The sequence below is a fragment of the Sapajus apella genome, unplaced genomic scaffold, assembly GCF_009761245.1.
Source record: "Sapajus apella isolate SASKATOON/1434 unplaced genomic scaffold, GSC_monkey_1.0 scaffold49, whole genome shotgun sequence".
Lineage (NCBI taxonomy): Eukaryota > Metazoa > Chordata > Mammalia > Primates > Cebidae > Sapajus > Sapajus apella.
Window position 1 is genome coordinate 12,406,078 of NW_022436989.1, and position 19,518 is coordinate 12,425,595.

Consider the following 19,518-nt stretch of genomic DNA (forward strand, 5'->3'; position numbering starts at 1 on the left):
TCGAGACCATCCTGGTCAACATGGTGAAACCCCGTCTCTACTAAAAATACAAAACATTAGCTGGGCATGGTGGCGCGTGCCTGTAATCCCAGCTACTCAGGAGGCTGAGGCAGAAGAATTGCCTGAACCCAGGAGGCGGAGGTTGCGGTGAGCCGAGATCGTGCCATTGCACATCAGCCTGGGTAGCATGAGTGAAACTCTGTCTCAAAAAAAAAAAAAAAGCTAAGTCAGCACTGCCCTTTTGAATTTAATATTGACTAGGTTATTAATTATGGAATTTGAAAGCTACTCCTAAATTTAGGGTAATTTATATCTCTTTAGAATTTTTTTTTTTTTAATTTTTTTTTTTTGAGACCGAGTTTTGCTCTTGATGCACAGGCTGGAAGGCAATGGTGCAATCTCAGCTCCCTGCAAACTCTGCCGCGTGGGTTCAAGAGATTGTGCCTCAGCCTGCCGAGTATCTGGGATTAATGCCCACCTAATTTTTTGTATTTTTTTTAGTAGGGACAGGGTTTCACCATGTTGGCCAGGCTGATCTCGAATTCCTGACCTCAGGTGATCCACCCACCTCACCTCTCAAAGTGCTGGAATTACAGGCGTGAACCACCTTCCCTGGCCAGAAATAAATTATTAAGCACCTGTTTCACATGGCCACATTTTAATAAATTTGTTTACTATGAATATTGGAGAATCCCCACTATATCACAAGTGAAAATGTAAGTTTTACTATTTAGATGTAGTTTTTTCCTGATTTCTCTACATTGAAGGTTTTTATTTCTTAGTGTCTGAACACTTTTGAATTAAACTCTTTTGGAGAGAAACCTGACAGTTATGATTCTGTGCTTCAGTGTGGTCAATATCTAAGTCACTTTCTTTGTGTTTCACTTGAATTGTTATATTAAAATGACATTAGGTGGGTTCACATACTTGGTGTAAAAAATAAAAAAGAAAGAAATATTAAAAATTTTAAAAGGTATTAGGAAAAGTTATAAGTAAGATTATATGACCCATTTAAAAAAAACTAGGAAGTTGCAGACAGTTAATTACCTGTCCTGTTTTTGACCAAAAAAGTTAGGTTTTATACACAGAAGGTTGATTTAGCGTCTGACGTTGGAACTGAATGGAGATAGTACTTTATTAGCCTCTGGGGGAAAAGGCTGATTTTATATAGTCTGAGAGATAACACATAAATTAGAAATATAGCAGATGCTAAGGACCAACTGAGTAGTATAGAAAAATGCTACAGTTCAGAATAGCGATTCATCAGGGAAGCCTGGAACATTAGGAAAGGTGTTAGTAAGGAGGTAGGACTTGGGCTAGTCCTTGAAGAAAAGGGAGACATTTGTTTGTAATGTTTTGCAGTAATTTCCCACCAAGAAGATGAGACTTTTTTTTTTTAGAACTACTGTGTTGGATTTGTAAATGGTATACATGTTAACCAACCAGTGCGCTGGGAGCTTAGTTATTCTTGAAATAAGTTGGTAAAAAAAAAAAAAAAAACAACTATGAATTACTGCTAAAATTTACCTCATTAATATCATTATATCATTTAAACATTATATTAATATGATTATAAGATATAACATCATTAACATTTTAACCTGTAATTAAGTCTTAATATTTGCTTTTATTGAATCTTAACAATTTTCAGTTTTTGTTTTCAGCACATACTTGTTTCTTAATTACTAGGCTCATAAACTCCCAGTACAGTATTAAGGACTATTTTCAATTTATATCTGATTTTTTAAAGAAGGATGTGCATACTTTATTTGCCTTTTTAAAAACCCTGACTTTTATTATGTCCAAGAATTGAGTTTCATTAATGACAGTTTTTTTAAAAATTTGTAGTAATTTCTATGACAATTTATAAATGTCATAAAGAACATGTAGTTTTGGATTATTCTGTGCTTCTGAAATGTGGAATTAATTTATACCTAGGGAATGTTGGATGTTATTCTGTGTTACTTAATTTCTTTCCCATCATAGCCTGTACAGGTCAGAAAAGAGTGAAAGATGCTCAGGGAGGAGGAAGTTCATCAAAAAAGCAGAAAAGAAGCCATAAAGCAACAGTGGTAAACAACAAAAAGAAGGGAAAAGGCAGTAAGTGTGACATCTCTAATTTTTAAAATATAAAAATAATAGCTGTTAATTTTTTCCCCAGTAAGAAAATGGTTTCAAGATATGGGATAGTACACTATTTTGATTTTGTCTCTACACTCAAAAAAAGTCACACAGATACTCTAAGGCTGCTTGCTTAGAAAAAACAACAACAACACAAGTTTTCTGATCTTAGATAAATTCTAGTTTTAAGCAAGTTGGTATTATTCAGCAGTAGTATTGATTGCTGATGAAAAATTAAGGAATCTGTTTTTTAAATAATAGCCAATATACTATAAACATCAACATATTTGTTACCTTTGTGATTCACAGTTCTTTTTACTTGCTATAAAATGTATCACACATTGTGAAATGTTTCAATTTTTATATGTTATTTTTATTACAGTGAAATTGATTGTTTAGTAATTCTTCAAGGCAAAATCAGCATAGAAGTATAACAATCAAGATAACTTTAGAACTATAATTCCAACAACTCCAGTCTACGACATTTATCTTTCATACTCAATATTATGTGACCTGAGAGTAGCTACAAACAATACTTTTTGCTAAATATGCTCCAACTTTAGCAATGACTCCGTTCATCAATACGCAGAGAATATATATACTGTATTTCTTCTGAGGGCTGCACATTTTATCTCTCTTTTGTAGACAAAGTAAGAAGCAGAAAATATGTAAAGAATTTTTTTTCAGGTGCCCCACACTGACCTCCTGCTGCTCTTCCAGGAGACTCCTACCACCTCCACTGCCTGACCTTTGCTAGCAGCCGGCTTGGCTGCACTTCAGTGCAGAAAAGGGTTATTCGGCCAGCTCCCCGAGGTTCTGCTGAGCCCATATGACTTCCAGGCGGTGAATATGGCGTCCCTGGGGCCCCGGGCGGCTGTGCTCAGCAAGGCCATGAAAGCCAGGCTGAGACAGTCCACTGCATAGAGTGGGGCCAAGCCTTGGGTGGCTTAGCTAGGAGTTGCCAGGGGTTCCAGAGCAGCAGTGGGGGAGCTGGGAGGGAATTTGTGTATATGTGTCAACAAGTGGTGGAGTTTCTTTATTCCCAGAATTTCACAGTGGGAGGAATTACTGCTATCTACCATTACTATTTGGAATACTTTCTGGCTTTGAGAGTCTAACTTTTTTTTTTTTTTTTTTTTTTTTGGTGACTGTTGTTAAATGAAAAATCAATACATATATGCCAAATCAGTCAGTCATCAATTGTTTGGTGTAACTGGTAGGATATTTAAAGTGTTTTTTCTTTCGCTGTGATGTTTTTGTCTTCAGGAGTTTACTATTTAAATGACATTTCCTAGGAGAGCTCATCTTCAATAAGCCATTTAGTATATTCATATAATACAGAGATACAATGTTTTCCCATTTACTTACTGGGCTTCTGCCATGGTAAATCAGAATGAGTTAAGCATTCTCAGAGAATAATTTAGTAACATGAATTAATTCTGATGGAATCTAAAGTAATACTTTGTATCCAGAAAGAGGTTATCTATGGAAATACTAATCCCATCACCTGTTCACATGGTAAGCTGTCAAGGTTAAGTATTTCCATTTTAGTACTGAAGTTTAATTCACAATAGCAGTTGTAACATAATTGTTACACAGACTTATGAATTGTTCAAAAAATACTGAATATTTCATTAGGGTGAAATTAATTATTTTAGTCAACCCACAGCATAGGAGTTATTTAAAAATAATTTCGTTATACACATCAAAATTTAGAGTTTATTCCCGAGGAGTTCTTTATTGAATATGATGATTGTGCATCATTATTTGTTTGTGGCCAAAGGAGTAGGAAAGTGTTACATGTACCCAATGTTACATATTCATTGTTAGAAGTTTCTACAAGTAATCATTTTAAAAGATGTTATATTTTACTTTATATATTAATATAATAAAAAGCCATTCAGATGATTACTGTATATTTAACAGTCAAGCACAATGAAAGATTAGTGTGAGTGATTTAAAAATATATATGTATTATTGGCAGTTCAGGTAAGAAGAGTTTTTTTGTTTTTTGTTTTTATTTTCCCTGAGATGCTGCTGCATTTGTATGTGATTTTGCAGGTTTATAGGCAGGTTGTTTTCTGTAGTAGTAAATTCTAATAGTTAATTTAAAATTATCTATTAAAATCTGTGGCAAATTTATTGTTGCATTTTTATTAAATCTTTTCTTTCTCTTTCAGCAAATAGTAGTGATAGTGAAGAACTTTCAGCTGGTGAAAGTATAACTAAGAGTCAGCCAGTCAAATCAGTTTCCACTGGAATGAAGTCTCATAGTACCAAATCTCCTGCAAGGACGCAGTCTCCAGGAAAATGTGGAAAGAATGGTGATAAGGATCCAGACCTCAAGGAACCCAGCAATCGATTACCCAAAGTTTACAAATGGAGTTTTCAGATGTGTAAGTGACATGTTAAATTGACAAGCATACAAACTTCATCCCAGAAACGAAACTCCTTTTGTTTTGTTTTGTTTTTTGAGACGGTGTCTTGCTTTGTCACTAGGCTGGGGTGCAGTGGTGCCATCTCGGCTCATTGCAGTCTCCACCTCCTGGGTTCAAGCCATTCTCCTGCCTGAGTCTCTTGAGTAGCTGAGATTACAGGTGCAAGCCACCACACCCAGCTTTTTTTTTTTTTTTTTTTTTTTTTTTTTTTTGGTATTTTTAGTAGAGGTAGGGTTTTACCATTTTGGTCGGGATGGTCTTGAACTCCTGACCTCAGGTGATCCACTTGCCTCAGCCTCCCAAAGTACCGGGACTTCAGGCATGAGCCACTGCACTCAGCCCCAATCCTAGTAACTCTTCATGCCAGTACTCTGAAAAAGAGGCTATACCAGACTTAACAGATGTACTAATGAATTGCAGTGTATAGATCTTATTTGGAGTCTGATTTGAATAAATAAATTGCTAAAAGAAAAATTTTAGGCCGGGTGCGGTGGCTCAAGCCTGTAATCCCAGCACTTTGGGAGGCCGAGGCGGGTGGATCATGAGGTCAAGAGATCGAGACCATCCTGGTCAACATGGTGAAACCCCGTCTCTACTAAAAATAGAAAAAATTAGCTGGGCATGGTGGTGCGTGCCTGTAATCCCAGCTACTCAGGAGGCTGAGACAAGAGAATTGCCTGAACCCAGGAGGCGGAGGTTGCGGTGAGCCGAGATCATGCCATTGCACTCCAGCCTGGGTAACAAGAGCAAAACTCCGTCTCAAAAAAAAAAAAAAAAAAAAAAAAATTTTAAGGCAATTGAGGCAAGTGCCAACACTGACCAGATATTTCTGATATGATATGTGTAATTTGATTTAAAATTATCTGGTGTTAGGGGTGAGAAGTGGATAAGGGTGCAGATAATACAAGCTTTGCCATAAATTTATGATTACTGAAGCTGGATGATGATTTCTGTCTTCTCTATACTTTTGTATATGTGAGAAACCTTCATAAATCTTCATTTAAAAAAAAAAGTTGTTTATATATATAAATATATATTTTAAATCGAGACAAGGTCTCACTGTCTTGGCCAGGCTAGTCTTGAACTCCTGAGCCCAAGTGATCCTCCCATCTCAGCCTCCCAAAGTGCTAGGACTGCAGTTGTGAGCCACCACACCCAGCCAATATGTATATTTCTTAATACTGTAGCGTTTCTCACACAAGGAAATACCTCAAGTATTCTTAAGAGATTGAAGATTGCTTTAGAGCTTTTTAAAATTTCCTTCCAATTTAAATGTTACACACATACTTTTATAAAAAACCTAAAAAATAAAAACAGAAGAGAAAAAATGTATCAATAATCCTGTTACTCAAAGTGTGCACAATTTAGCATTTCAGTGTCTTTCCAGGTGTTTTCGTTTCGTTTTGTTTTGTTTCTGTTTTTTTAAACGGAGTCTCACTCTGTTGCCCAGGCTGGAGTGCAATGTCATGATCTTGGCTCACTAACCTCCACTTCCTGGGTTCAAGCGATTCTCCTGCCCCAGCGTTCTGAGAAGCTGGGATTACAGGTTCCCGCCACCACGCCTAGCTAATTTTTGTATTTTCACTAGAGATGGGATTTCACTTTGTTGGCCAAGCTGGCATCAAACTCCTGACCTCGTGATCCACCTGCCTTGGCCTCCCAAAGTGCTGGGATTACAAGTCTGAGCTACCGTGCCCGGCCCCAGTTTTATTTTTAAGTGTGATTTTTTTTTTTATTATGGTGATACTGTTTATGGATGTGGATATTTTAGCATACATATTTAGATCTTAAGGTCTTTAATTCTGTACATACTCATTCATTTAACAAATATTTTGCATTTATTATGTGTCAGGCATTGTTCTAAGCTAGGAAAAAAACTTGGAAAACAAATATTTTAGGAGCCTTAGTTTTTTAGTGTATCTACCTCAACTTTATTGAACAACCATGCTCTATGTTCTCTTCTTTATATATTAAATGCTTTTTCAAAAATACCTATTAATGAAAGCTTTAAATTTACAGCGGACCTGGAAAATATGACAAGCGCTGAACGCATCACAATTCTTCAAGAAAAACTTCAAGAAATCAGAAAACATTATCTGTCATTAAAATCAGAAGTTGCTTCCATTGATCGGAGGAGAAAGCGTTTAAAGAAGAAAGAGAGAGAAAGTAAGTATTTTTACTTTATTTTATTTATTTATTTATTTTTTGAGACTGAGCCTCATTCTTGTCACCCAGGCTGGAGTGCAATGGCGTGATCTCGGCTCACTGCAACCTCCACTTTCTGAGTTCAAGCGATTCCCCTACATCAGCCTCTCAAGTAGCTGGGATTACAGGCATGCACCACCAAGCCCGGCTAATTTTGTATTTTTTTTAGTGGAGACAGGGTTTTGCCATGTTGATCAGGCTGATCTTGAACTCCTGAACTCAGATGATCCATCTGCCTCGGCTTCCCAAAGTGCTAAGATTACAGGTGTGAGCCACTGTGCCCAGCCAGTATTTTTACTTTATTTAAACGTAAACCAGAATTTCTCACTCTGCAGTTAGACTGACATGAGTTTAATCTGTCTATCTTCAGGCAAATTCTTTAATTTCTTTGTCTTATTTTCCTCATCTCTAAAGTGAAATAAATATCTCAAAAAAATTATTTCAGATCATAATATTCACTTTCATAGAGTTTGTACTACCAAAAACATCCTAGTAAGATAATTTCAGGTAGCGAAAGCACCTTGAAGAAAACAAAATGATGTTACAACAGTGATTGGATGGGTTACATGAATGACAAGAGGAAGTGAGATAAATTAAAATCTGGGAGTCTGGCCAGGTGTAGTGGCTCACACCTATAATCTCAGCACTTCGGGAGGCTGAGGTGGGTGGATCACGAGGTCAAAAGATTGAGACCATCCTGGCCAACATGGTGAACCCCATCTTTACTAAAAATACAAAAATTAGCTGGGCGTGGTGGCGTGTGCCTGTAGTTCCAGCTACTCAGGAGGCTGAGGCAGAATTGCTTGAACCCAGGAGGCGGAGGTTGCAGTGAGCCGAGATCGCGCCACTGCACTCCAGCCGGGCGCCTGGCAACAGAATGAGACACTGTCTCAAAAAAAAAAAAAAAAAAAATCTGGGAGTCAAGAGTTGTTGTAGTTTGCTTGGGCTGCCACAACAAAATACTACAGACTGGGTGACTTAAACAGCAGAAATTCATTTTCCCAGTTTTAGGGCTGAAAGTCCAAAATCTAGGTGCCAGCAGGTTTGTTTTCTCCTAGGCCCGTCTTGATTGGCTTGCAGGCGGCTGCTCCCGTGCTGTGTTCATAGTTCACATGGCCTTGGTGCATAGAGAGACCTTAGGAGAGACCTCTCTTCCAAAGACACAAGGTTTTTTGTATTAGGGTGCCACCCTTAACATTAATTACCTCCCTTTCTGCAAATGCAGTTTCATTGGGAGTTAGGGCTTCAATACAAAATTTTGTGGGGGACATGATTCAATCTGTAACAAATGTCCTAGGCAGAGAGAACAGCAAGTGTCCCTAATATGGGGTTTCTCAAACTTGACACTAATTGACATTTGGGCCAGGTGATTCTTTGCTGTGTAGGGCTGTCCTATGCATTATAGGATGTTTAGCAGCATTTCTGGCCACTACCCTTTAGATGCCAGTAACACCCTGTGATTGTTTCAACCAAAAATAACTCCAGACATTGGCAGATACCTCCAGGGCTGGGGGCAAAATCACCCAGAATCACGGCTCTAAGTTGGGAATACACTCGGTACCTTTCAGGAACAAAGGAAAACCACTGTGGTGTTAAAGTGGTAGAAGTATCAGCCAGCTAAGCAGGGGGTTAAATCATGTGGTGCCTTGCAGTCCAGGATAAGGAATTTAAATTTTATTCTAAGAGAAATGGACAACTATTAGAAAGTTTTATTTTTGTTGTTGTTGTTGGTTTTTTTTTGTTTTGTTTTTGAGACGTTCGTCCACGCTTAAGTACAGTGGCACGGTCTCAGCTCACTGCAACCTCACTCAGCCTCCTAGGTTCAAGTGATTCTCCTACCTCAGCTTCCCGACTAGCTAGGATTATAGGTATGCACTACCACGCTTGGCTAAAATTTGCATTTTTAGTAGAGACGGGGTTTCACCATGCTGGCTAGGCTGAACTAGAACTCCTGATCTCAGGTGATCCATCCACCTCAGCCTCCTAAAGTGAACCATAGCGCCCGGTCTATCAGAAAGTTTTAAATGCAGGAGTGGCATGATTGATTGATTAATGGATGAATGGATGGATTGATTCTGAGATGTATTCTCACTCTGTGGCCCAAGCTGGAGTGCAGTGGTGCGATCTCAGCTCACTACAACCTCCACCTCCCAGGTTCAAGCGATTCTCTTCCCTCAGCCTCCTGAGTAGCTGGGACTGTAGGCACGTGCCACTGTGACCAGCTAATTTTTGTATTTTTAGTAGAGACAGGGTTTCTCTGTTTTGGCCAGGCTGGTCTTAAACTCCTGACCTCGTGATCCACCCGCCTTGACCTCCCAAAGTGCTGGGATTATAGGTGTCAGCCACTGCACCTGGCCAGCATGATTTACTTAAAATTTTTTGAAGATCACTGTCTGCCATGTGGAAAGTACACTCTAGTGGGGCAATGGTGAAAGCCATGTGGCATATAGGAAGCCCATTACAGTAGTTCAGGAAGGTGCTGGATAGTGACTTGTACCATAAGGATGGAGAGCAGTTCATGTTGAATTAACAGCACTTGCGGATGCATTGGATGTGATGGATGATGGAAAGATGGGCTAGGTTTTTGGCTACAACTAGCTGCATGGTGCCATTTTGGAAATGAGGCCAACCTAGAGAAGACGATATGTAGATTAGGGAGCACAGACAAGGCTTCGGTGTTCTGTTTTAGTCATGTTAAGTTTTCAAATGCCTATTAGGCATCCAAGTGGAGATGTCAGGTAGATAATGGGATGTATAAGTTTATAGCTCAGGGAAGAAGTCAGGACTGAAGTTACACCTTTAAAGTCAATGGCATATCTATGGTGTAGTAGTTATTACAGGTGGTTTTTAAAGCCCTAATACTTCAGTAGATCACCTAGAAAAGAAATGTGGATAGAAAAGAAAAGAAAAGAAAGCAAGCTGGAACAAGTTGACTTTTAGAGGTGGGGCTGAAAAGGAGAAAACAACCAGGACTTGAGGTGGAATAACCCCTAATGAGGAAAGAGGAAACAAGAAGAGGATGGCCGAGAAAATTAAGTGTTTGTGAAGGAGCGGAGTAAAAGCTGTGTGACATGCTGCTGAAAGTCCAGGGAAGTAGTCAGTGGGCTTGACAATGCAGGAGTCATTGGTTGCCTTTTCAAGAGCATTTTCAGTAAGCCCTGCAGATAAAATCTGGATTAAATGTAGCTGAGGGTGGAGGAACAGTTGAAAAGTAGAGACAGTGACCCTAGAGAAATCTTGAGTCTTGTTATGAAGGGGAGCAAAGAAATGGGACAATAGAGATGGGAAGAGACAGTGTCACATACTGTAAGAGTGTGAATTTGCCTTCCTGTCCCCCTTTTGCCATTGTTACTGTCCTTGAAGCACTTTGATTTTCGTTTCCTTTTTCTTTTCTTTTTTTTTTTTTTTTTTTTTTTTTTATATTGAGACGGAGTTTCGCTCTTGTTACCCAGGCTGGAGTGCAATGGTGCAATCTCGGCTCACCGCAGCCTCCGTGTCCTGTGTTCAAGCAATTCTCCTGCCTCAGCCTCCCGAGTAGCTGGGACTACAGGCATGCGCCACCATGCCCAGCTAATTTTTGTATTTTTAGTAGAGACGGGGTTTCACCATGTTGACCAGGATGGTCTTGATCTCTTGACCTTGTGATCCACCCGCCTCGGCCTCCCAAAGTGCTGGGATTACAAGCGTGAGCCACTGCGCCCGGCCTTGGTTTCCTTTTTCTTTACACAACTTTTCTACTTATGTCTTCTGCTATCATAATATTCTTTAAGTCTCTCCACCTTATTTTGTATATGCTTTTTGATTTGAAGGTGAGTGAAAGTCAGTGTGTCTGAGATATAGAGTATTTGAAAAGAGACTAAATGTTTGGGCAGGGCGTAGTGGCTCACACCTATAATCCCAACGCTTTGGGAAGCCAAGGCGAGTGGATCACGAGGTAAGGAGTTCAAGACCAGCCTGGCCAACATAGTGAAACCCCATCTCTACTAAAAATACAAAAATTAGCCAGACATAGTGGCAGGTGCCTGTAATCCCAGCTACTCAGAAGCCTGAGGCAGGAGAATCACTTGAACCGAGGAGGTGGAGGTTGCAATGAGCCAGGTTCATGCCACTGCACTCCAGCCTGGGCAACAGAGCAAGAGGGAAAAAAATTCTTTTTTCTCTCTCAAAAAAGAAATTAAATGTTTATATAATACATAAAATATATACATGTATAATATACAAAGTACCTACAGAAGCATTTTGTCAAAGAAGGGGATCTGAGTTTCATGTGTTTGATGTCATGTTACCATTTTAAAAGAATAAAAAAATCAATCATAGTTAACACAGTGACCTTTTAAATGCTTTTACTAGAGCTCTTCACCCTTAGGTAACTGAAGCCTTTTTATATAGGCGTTTTCTATACAATAAGACATCTACTGGCTGGTTGCAGTGGCTCACGCCTGTAATCCCAGCACTTTGGGAGGCCGTGTGGATCACCTGAGGTCTGGAGAAATCCTATCTCTACTAAATAAAAAAAAACTTAGCCGGGCGTGGTGGTGCATCCCTGTAATCCCAGCTACTTGGGAGCCTGAGGCAGGAGAATCGCTTGAACCTGGAGGTGAAGGTTGCAGTGAGCCGAGATTGCCATTGCACTCCAGCCTAGGCAACAAGAGCTAAACTCCGTCTCAAAAAAAAAAAAATCCAGAAACTCCTTCTAAGCAGCGTTTTGTAGATATGGTTACCACAAATTCTTTCTAATGGTTGACTTTGCTAAATAGAGCCTATCTAGGGAGTTAGCATTAAAAGTCAGTTCATAAATACTATTTGAAGAAAAATCCATAGAAAAATGTTTACACTAGTTACCAAAGAAATGCAAATCAAATAGGGTATCATTCTTACCAAAAAAATTAAAACTAAAACCAATGCAGGGACAGTGTAGTGAAATTTATATCTTTATAGGTTATGAATTATATAGTAGAATACTACTCAACTTTGTAAAGAAAAAGATCTGTATGTACTGATATGGAATAATCTCTTAAAATATATTGTTAAATTGGGACCGGGCACAGCGGCTCATGCCTGTAATCCCAGCACATTGGGAGGCCAAGGTGGGCAGATCACCTGAGGTCAGGACTTTGAGACCAGCCTGACCAACGTAGTGAAAACCCCATCTCTACTAAAAATGCAAAAATTAGCCTGGCATGGTAGCAGGCACCTGTAATCCCAGTTACTTGGGAGGCTGAGGCAGGAGAATCGCTTAAACCCAGGAGGTGGAGAGGTGGAGAGGTGGAGAGGTAGAGGTTGCAGTTAACCGAGATGGTACCACTGCACTCCAGCCTGGACAAGAGTCAGACTCCATCTCCAAAAAAAAATTATAAAAAAATGTATATAAACATTGTTAAATTAAAAAAGAAGACACTGAACTATGCTTCCACTTGTGTTTTTAAAGGTGTGCTATATCTACATATTTTAAATTTGCATATCATCTCTCTAGATGCTAGAGATAAAATTCCTGTAGAACAGGGGTTGCAAAAATTTTCTATAAAGAGACAATAAATATGTTAGGCTTTGTGGGCCATATGGTCTCTGTAGAAACTACTCATCTCTGCCATGGTAAGTGTGAAATCTCTCATAGGCAGGATGTAAATAAATGGGCATGGCTATGGCTGTGTTCAAATAGAATTTTCTTTCCAAAGACAAGTAAGCCAGATTTGCCCCTGGGGCAGTTATTTGTCAGCCTTTCTTATAGAGTTTTAAAAAATGTGAAGAAACTGGTAATAGTGGGGAGGGGAATTTGAGTGATTAGGAGATTCCTAGATGAGAAGGAAATTTACTTTTCTACCTTATTACCCCTGTGCTGAATGAATTTTTAAAATCTGTGCATGAACAGCTGAGCACAGTGGCTCACTCCTGTAATACCAGTACTTTGGAAGCCTGAGACAGGTGGATCACGAGGTCGGGAGATCAAGACCATCCTGGCCAACATGGTGAAGCCCCCATCTCTACTAAAAATACAAAAATTAGCTGGGCATGGTAGCACATGCCTGTAATCCCAGCTACTCGGGAGGCTGAGGCAAGAGAATTGTTTGAACCAGGGAGTCAGAGGTTGCAGTGAGCCCAGATTACGCCACTACACTGCAGCCTGGCAACAGAGGGAGACTCCATCTTAAAAAAAAGAAAATATTGGCCGGGCGCGGTGGCTCAAGCCTGTAATCCCAGCACTTTGGGAGGCCGAGGCGGGTGGATCACGAGGTCAAGAGATCGAGACCACCCTGGTCAACATGGTGAAACCCCGTCTGTACTAAAAATACAAAAAATTAGCTGGGCATGGTGGTGCGTGCCTGTAATCCCAGCTACTCAGGAGGCTGAGGCAGGAGAATTGCCTGAACCCAGGAGGCGGAGGTTGCGGTGAGCCGAGATCGCGCCATTGCACTCCAGCCTGGGTAACATGAGTGAAACTCCGTCTCAAAAAAAAAAAAAAAAAAAAAAAAAAAAAAAAAGAAAATATGTGCATATATTTATTTAAAAATATTATTTTATGAACATTAATTTATAACAATGAGAGAGGCCAGGTGAGGTGGCTCATGCCTTTAATCCCAGTACTTTGGGAGGCCAAAGCCAGCAGATGATGAGGTCAGTTTAGACCAGCCTGGCCAACGTAGTGAAACCCTGTCTCTACTAAAAAAATATAAAAATTTAGCCAGGTCTGGTGGTAGGTGCCTCTAATCCCAGCTACCCAGGAGGCTGAGGCAGGAGAATCGCTTGAACCCAGAGTCTGAGATTACAGTGAGCCAAGATCGCACTACTGCACTTCAGCCCAGGCGACAGTTCGAGACTCCGTCTCAAAAAAAAAATTATTTTATGAATGCTAATTTATAACAATGAGAGACGCCAGGTGTGGTGGCTCACTCCTGTAATCCCAGCACTTTAGGAGGCCCAGGTGCGCAGATCATCTGAGGTGAGGAGTTCGAGACCAGCCCAGCCAACATGGCAAAACCCCGTCTCTACTAAAAAATATGAAATTAGCGGGGCACGGTGGTGTGCACCTGTAGTCCCAGCTACTTAGGAGGCTGAGACAGGAGAATCACTTGAACCCAGGAGGTGGAGGTTGCAGTGAGCTGAGATTGTGCCACTGCAATCCAGCCAGGGTGACAGAGCAAGACTCCATGTGAAAAAAAACACAACAAACAAAAAGAAGCAATGAGAGAATTTCTCTGAGGAAAATAACTAATGTGTTATTTGCTTTGTAAACGTAGTGGAGGAGAATGCAACAGTTGAGCTATGTACTGTTTTGATCCAAGTTGAAGAAGCAATTAAGCCTCCAATTCTCGTCACCATTTATATTACAAGAGAACTCCAAGTACAGAAAGATGGAGGGATTATGAGGGGAAAACAGATTTTTGGATGGATTGCAGATTTTTCCCGTTTTGATATTTATTTTAAAAAGTGTATTCTATATTTTTTCTGTATCTTGTAGATTAGGCACAGTTTTTTCGCCTCCTTGATCCACTCAGGAGCCTTCCCTGGTCTGTCCTTTTCATTACTTCTGTAGTTGGGCATCGTCTAGCTACTTGAGCTATACGCTAGCTTTTCCTCTCTTTACATCGTGGTACTGTGAGAATTGACCATTGTTGTTGTAAGCTAAATGATTTTGGAGAATACAACAGAATTTTAGTTCCAAGGACTAGTATTTTCTATTGTTAGACATAAATTTTTATTAAGCTCTTGGTTTGGTCTTCCTTTTCCTTAGGTGCTGCTACATCCTCATCCTCTTCTTCACCTTCATCCAGTTCCATAACAGCTGCTGTTATGTTAACGTTAGCTGAACCGTCAATGTCCAGCGCATCACAAAATGGAATGTCAGTTGAGTGCAGGTGACAGCAGGACTTGCTAAAGCACTTTGCACTTAATGGCTGTTGAGGGCCACTTTTTTTTTTTTATACTGCACAGTGGCACAAAAAAATATCAGACAAGCACTATTTTATATTTAAAAATTGTTTCTTGACAAGCTGACTTGGCACTTAAGTGCACTTTTTTATGAAGAAAAAGTACAATGAACTGCTTTTCCTCAAGCAATAATTGTTTCCAACTTGTCTGGGAATTGTGTGTCTGGTAACTTGAAGGCCTTCCACTGTGGCAAATGGAGGCTTTTCACTGCCTGTAGAGACAATACAGTAAACATAGTTAAGGGGTGGGCCAGAACATGTTAAGATAACTTACTGTATATGTATTCCCTTGTATTTTGTTAAAGCTGGAACATTTGATATTTTTCCATTTATTTATGAAAAAATATGAACCTATTTTCATTTGTACAAGGTAATTGTTTTTTAAAGCAAGTCACCTTAGGGTGGCTTTAATTGTATAAGTCAAGCACATGTAATAAATTCAAAACCTGCAGTTAACAGGATATTAGACATCAGTCCTGGTAACCAAATATTAAAGATTCTCTTTAAAAAAGACTGAACATGTTTACAGGTTTGAATTAGGCTAAAAGGTCTTGCAGTGGCTTTTCATGCCCCTTCAAATTGGAATGGAACTACTGTACTTTGCCATTTTTCTATAAATCAGTATTTTTTTTTAATTTTGATATAATTGTGTGAAAAAAGAAAATGGCTAATAAACTGTATTAAATCTTAAACGATGTATAAAGATTGTACTTAGCCAGTTCAAAGTGTATATTTATTCATAATGAATTATAACAGTTATATTTTTGTGTTTTCTTGTAAATGTTTCTTTTCCCTTAAATACAGATAATTCATTTGTATTGCTTATTTTATTATGAGCTACAACAAAAGGACTTCAGGAACAAGTAATGTATTCGTATGGTTCAAAATTGTTGATATGAACTATCTCAAAAGGATGGTGGTTATTTTAAATATAAATAGCTAATGGAGGTGGTAGGCCTATAAAATTAAATGCCTTGTATAAAATCCAAAATGAATGCAAAATTGTTTTCACTTGTATTGACTTTATGTTGTATGATTCCAATCTCTGTTCTGTTTGGCACTTGTATTTAATTCTTCACCTTTGTAAGACATTTGTATATTGCGGATGTGTTCATTCAAGCTATTTAATACCTGGCACTGTTAATACACAGTACTTTATTGTACAGACTGTTTTACTGTTTTAATTGTAGTTCTGTGTACTTCTTTTGGATGGGGCTGGCATGTTTTATTTGTTTTCTGGCAATATGACATGTGAGAATTTCAAAGCGTTTTGTTGTAGATGCTAACGTGTCAATCCTTTACATTCAACTTTTCTAAGAAAAGCATTTTCAGTCTTGTAGTGTGTGCTTACAGTAACTAATTTTGTTGAAAATGGTTTCAAGTTATTCAAACTTGTACAGGACTGTAAAGATTTGTTGACAGCAAAATGTTGAAGAAAAAGCTTATAGAATAAAAGCTATAAAGTATATATTAGGATCTGCAAACAATGAAGAATTATGTAATATATTGTACAAATGTAAGCAAAGGCTCTGAAATAAAATGCCATAGTTTGTGAATCCTTGATTTTTGTTTCTAAAAGATTTAGTAATTTTAGTTCATTTCTATATGTGATGATTTGACTGGAACATACATATCCAGCATGTATTATCACAGGGAATTACTGATATACAAAAAAGGGAAGATTCTACCTATAAAAATTAAAAGTCCATTAACTAGATAAGGAAAGTATTAGGCATTCATGTATTTGTTTTTTGTTTTGTTTTGTTTTTTTGAGACAGTCTTGCTCTGTCGCCAGGCTGGAGTGCAGTGGCGTGATCTCGGCTCACTGCAACTTCCACCTCCTGGGTTCAAGCAATTCTTGTACCTCAGCCTGCCGAGTAGCTGGGATTACAGGCACGCGCCACCACGCCCAGCTAATTTTTGTATTTTTAGTAGAGACGGGGTTTCACCATATTGGTCAGGATGATCTCTTGACCTCCTGATTCACCCGCCTCGGCCTCCCAAAGTGCTGGGATTACAGGCTTGAGCCACCACGCCCGGCCTGAATTTAAATATTTTTCTTATCACTTGGAGAACTGTCCAAATTAGAAAATAAAGTTTTTTTTTTTTTTATTTAACACTTGAAACCATTACCAGCAGCTTTTTAAAATTTTAATTTAGTTGGACCCTCCTGAGTCTTTTATACTTCAGTGTGTTCTGTTGGACATTGGAATCATCTGGGCATTGTTAAGAGTATATTCAGTATTCAGACCCCGCTCCCTGACAGTTGGGTAGTACCTGGATGTTGATCTTTAATTTTTAAAGGTCTCCAGTGATACTAACATGTATCTGGGTTGAGAAACACTGCTTTGCCACAAACTTTTAAAAATCCATAATCTGGTTTTTTGGTCCCATGTATTGACTTTCCACCAAAAAAAAAAAAAACTTCCTTTAATACAAAGAGAAAGGAAATAAATTTTGTTAAGGCCTAGAAAGCTCAAACACCTATTTTTAAACACTTCTTTGTGGGTCCTGTATTTTCAGAAAAATTAGTTTAAGGGATGAGCTTTTAAATCTATGGAACAGTGTTTCCCAAAATGAATTCCTAGAATACTGGTCTGAGGAAATGCTCTGGGAATTTATAACCAAATATATTTTGGAAAATCTATGTATAGCACATTCTTAGAGAGTCACAGTGTTTGCATATTAAAAACTTGAGAAGGCCTGTGAAGAAATACCTGTCTAAATAACTTCCTTTACCCTACAGTTTTCAATCTTACCTGTTTTTTAGGGTTTTTTTCTTTTTTTTTAGATGGAGTCTCGCTGTGTCGCCCAGACTGGAGTGTAATGGCACATTCTTGGCTCACTGCAACCTCCACCTCTCAGGTTCAAGCGATTCTCCTGCCTCAGCCTCCTGAGTAAGCTGGGATTACAGGCGAGCCACACCATGCCTGGCTAATTTTTGTATTTTAGTAGAGACGGTTTCACCATGTTGGTCATCTGATCTCAAACTCCTAACCTTGTGATCTGCCCACCTCAGCCTTCTAAACTGCTGGATTACAGATATGAGACACTGAGCCCAGCCAAGGAACTTTTAATATCATGTACTGAGTATGTTACAGAAACACTGCTAGGTAGGGGAATTATTCCAAATTTTGTTGGAGTTGAGATTTATACCTTTGGGCTTCTCTGTCTTGCCTGCCTTCTTTGTCCTACTTCCTAGCTTGTTAAGAGGGTTTGAGAATTTTATTGCATTAGTAGAATTTGACCTATGCCTACTCCTGGTCACCTAAACTACACTTTACTAAGTTAGTTTACAATTAACATATTAAGGTGGTATGTTTCTTTTTTTTTTTTGAGACGGAGTCTTGCTCTGTCACCAAAGCTGGAGTGCAGTGGCGCGATCTCAGCTCACTGCAGCCTCCACCTCCCAGGTTCAAGCAATTCTCCTGCCTCAGCCACCTGAGTAGCTGGGACCACAGGCATGTGCCACCAAGCCCAGCTAATTTTTTGCATTTTTAGTAGAGACCAGGTTTCACTATGTTAGCCAGAATGGTCTTGAGCCACCTTGCCCAACCATGTCCTTAGATTTTAAAAAATCCCAAAGAGGTCAGTGATCTCTAAATGGTTATAAACAGCGCTGAATGGCAATGAAAATAATTTTAAAACTATCTCCAACCACAGCTTCTTTCACACTGTTTTCTTCTATAAGTATCTGCTACCTGGTCTGGTGCGGTGGCTCATGCCTGTAATTACAGCACTTTGGGAGGCCTAGATGGGCGGATCACCTACAGTAAGGGGCTCAAGACCAGCCTAACCAACATGGAAAAACGCTGTCTCTACTAAAAATACAACATTAGCCAGGCGTGGTGGCGTCTGCCTGTAATTTCAGCTATTTGGGAGGCTGAGGCAGGAGAATCACTTGAACTGGGGAGGCAGAGGTTGCAATAAGCTGCCATTGCATTCCAGCCTGGGCAACGAGTGAAACACTGTCTCAAAAAAAAAAAAAAAAAAAAAATCTGCTACCTTTCATTCTTTGTGAGTCCATTTTCCCACCATTCTTCCTCTAATCTTACTGAGGAATAGTTTCATGGTTTAGTTGCAGAAGTAATATAAAACAAAATTAAGTACTAAATTGTAGTCAGGGAGAACAAGTGCATGAGTTGAAAGGTGGCAGTGCACGAGCGTACACGAGTCAATGACTGATGGTGCCAGGAAAGAGCTGCAAACCTTAAATCAACATGTAAAGGAGATTCACTTGGAAACTGGACATGTAGGAAAGTGGAGGGAAAGCGTCTGAGAGGCCAGACAGGGTAAGACTGCAATCCTCCAGAGAGGAGGCAGTTACTGGAATAATAGGAGTGGAGACAGAAGGAATGGGATTGATGGAAAAGTGAGGAAAAAATGAATAGAATTTCTTCATTGGACTGTATAAGACAGACATTTGAGTTGTATCACATGCATGTATGGATGTTTTCTTCAGCTTTGTGAACTATCAGAAGATCAAGATTATGGGAAACCCAAATAAGGGGCCTAGTAATCAAAATTCAGGGCCAGTTGAATATTGGTTTTTTTTCATAAACTTATCTGAAGGGGGCAGTAAAAGTCACATATATTCCCAGTCAACTTGTGTGGAGCAGCTTTCAAAAAGCAAGGCTGTCCCTAAAAGACTGAAAAAAGTCAAATCCTGACTGGATGCGGTGACTTACGCCTGTCCCAACACTTTGGGAGGCCAAGGCAGGAGCACTGCTCAAGCTCAGGAGTTCAAGACAAGCCTGGGCAACTTAGTGAGACTCCCATTTCTATTTAAAATTAAAAAAAAAAAAAAAAAAAAAAAAAAAAAAAAAAAG

General features: G+C 39.2%; 1 protein-coding gene across 7 annotated transcripts in view; it reads left to right on the forward strand.

Annotated features, from left to right (window-relative positions):
- ARID4B (AT-rich interaction domain 4B) overlaps positions 1-16,252 on the forward strand; it is a 174,087-nt gene extending 157,835 nt beyond the window's left edge. For 6 of the 7 annotated variants that reach the window (XM_032242303.1, XM_032242302.1, XM_032242305.1 and 3 more), the window contains 4 exons: positions 1,987-2,100; positions 4,302-4,517; positions 6,579-6,725; positions 14,494-16,252. In XM_032242303.1, coding sequence (XP_032098194.1) covers positions 1,987-2,100; positions 4,302-4,517; positions 6,579-6,725; positions 14,494-14,621 — 605 coding nt within the window. In that variant the 3' untranslated portion in view covers positions 14,622-16,252. Of the gene's footprint in view, positions 1-1,986; positions 2,101-2,808; positions 2,965-4,301; positions 4,518-6,578; positions 6,726-14,493 lie in introns of all 7 variants that reach the window. The other variant, XR_004257943.1, reaches the window with a different exon arrangement.
- The last annotated feature ends 3,266 nt before the right edge of the window (positions 16,253-19,518 follow it).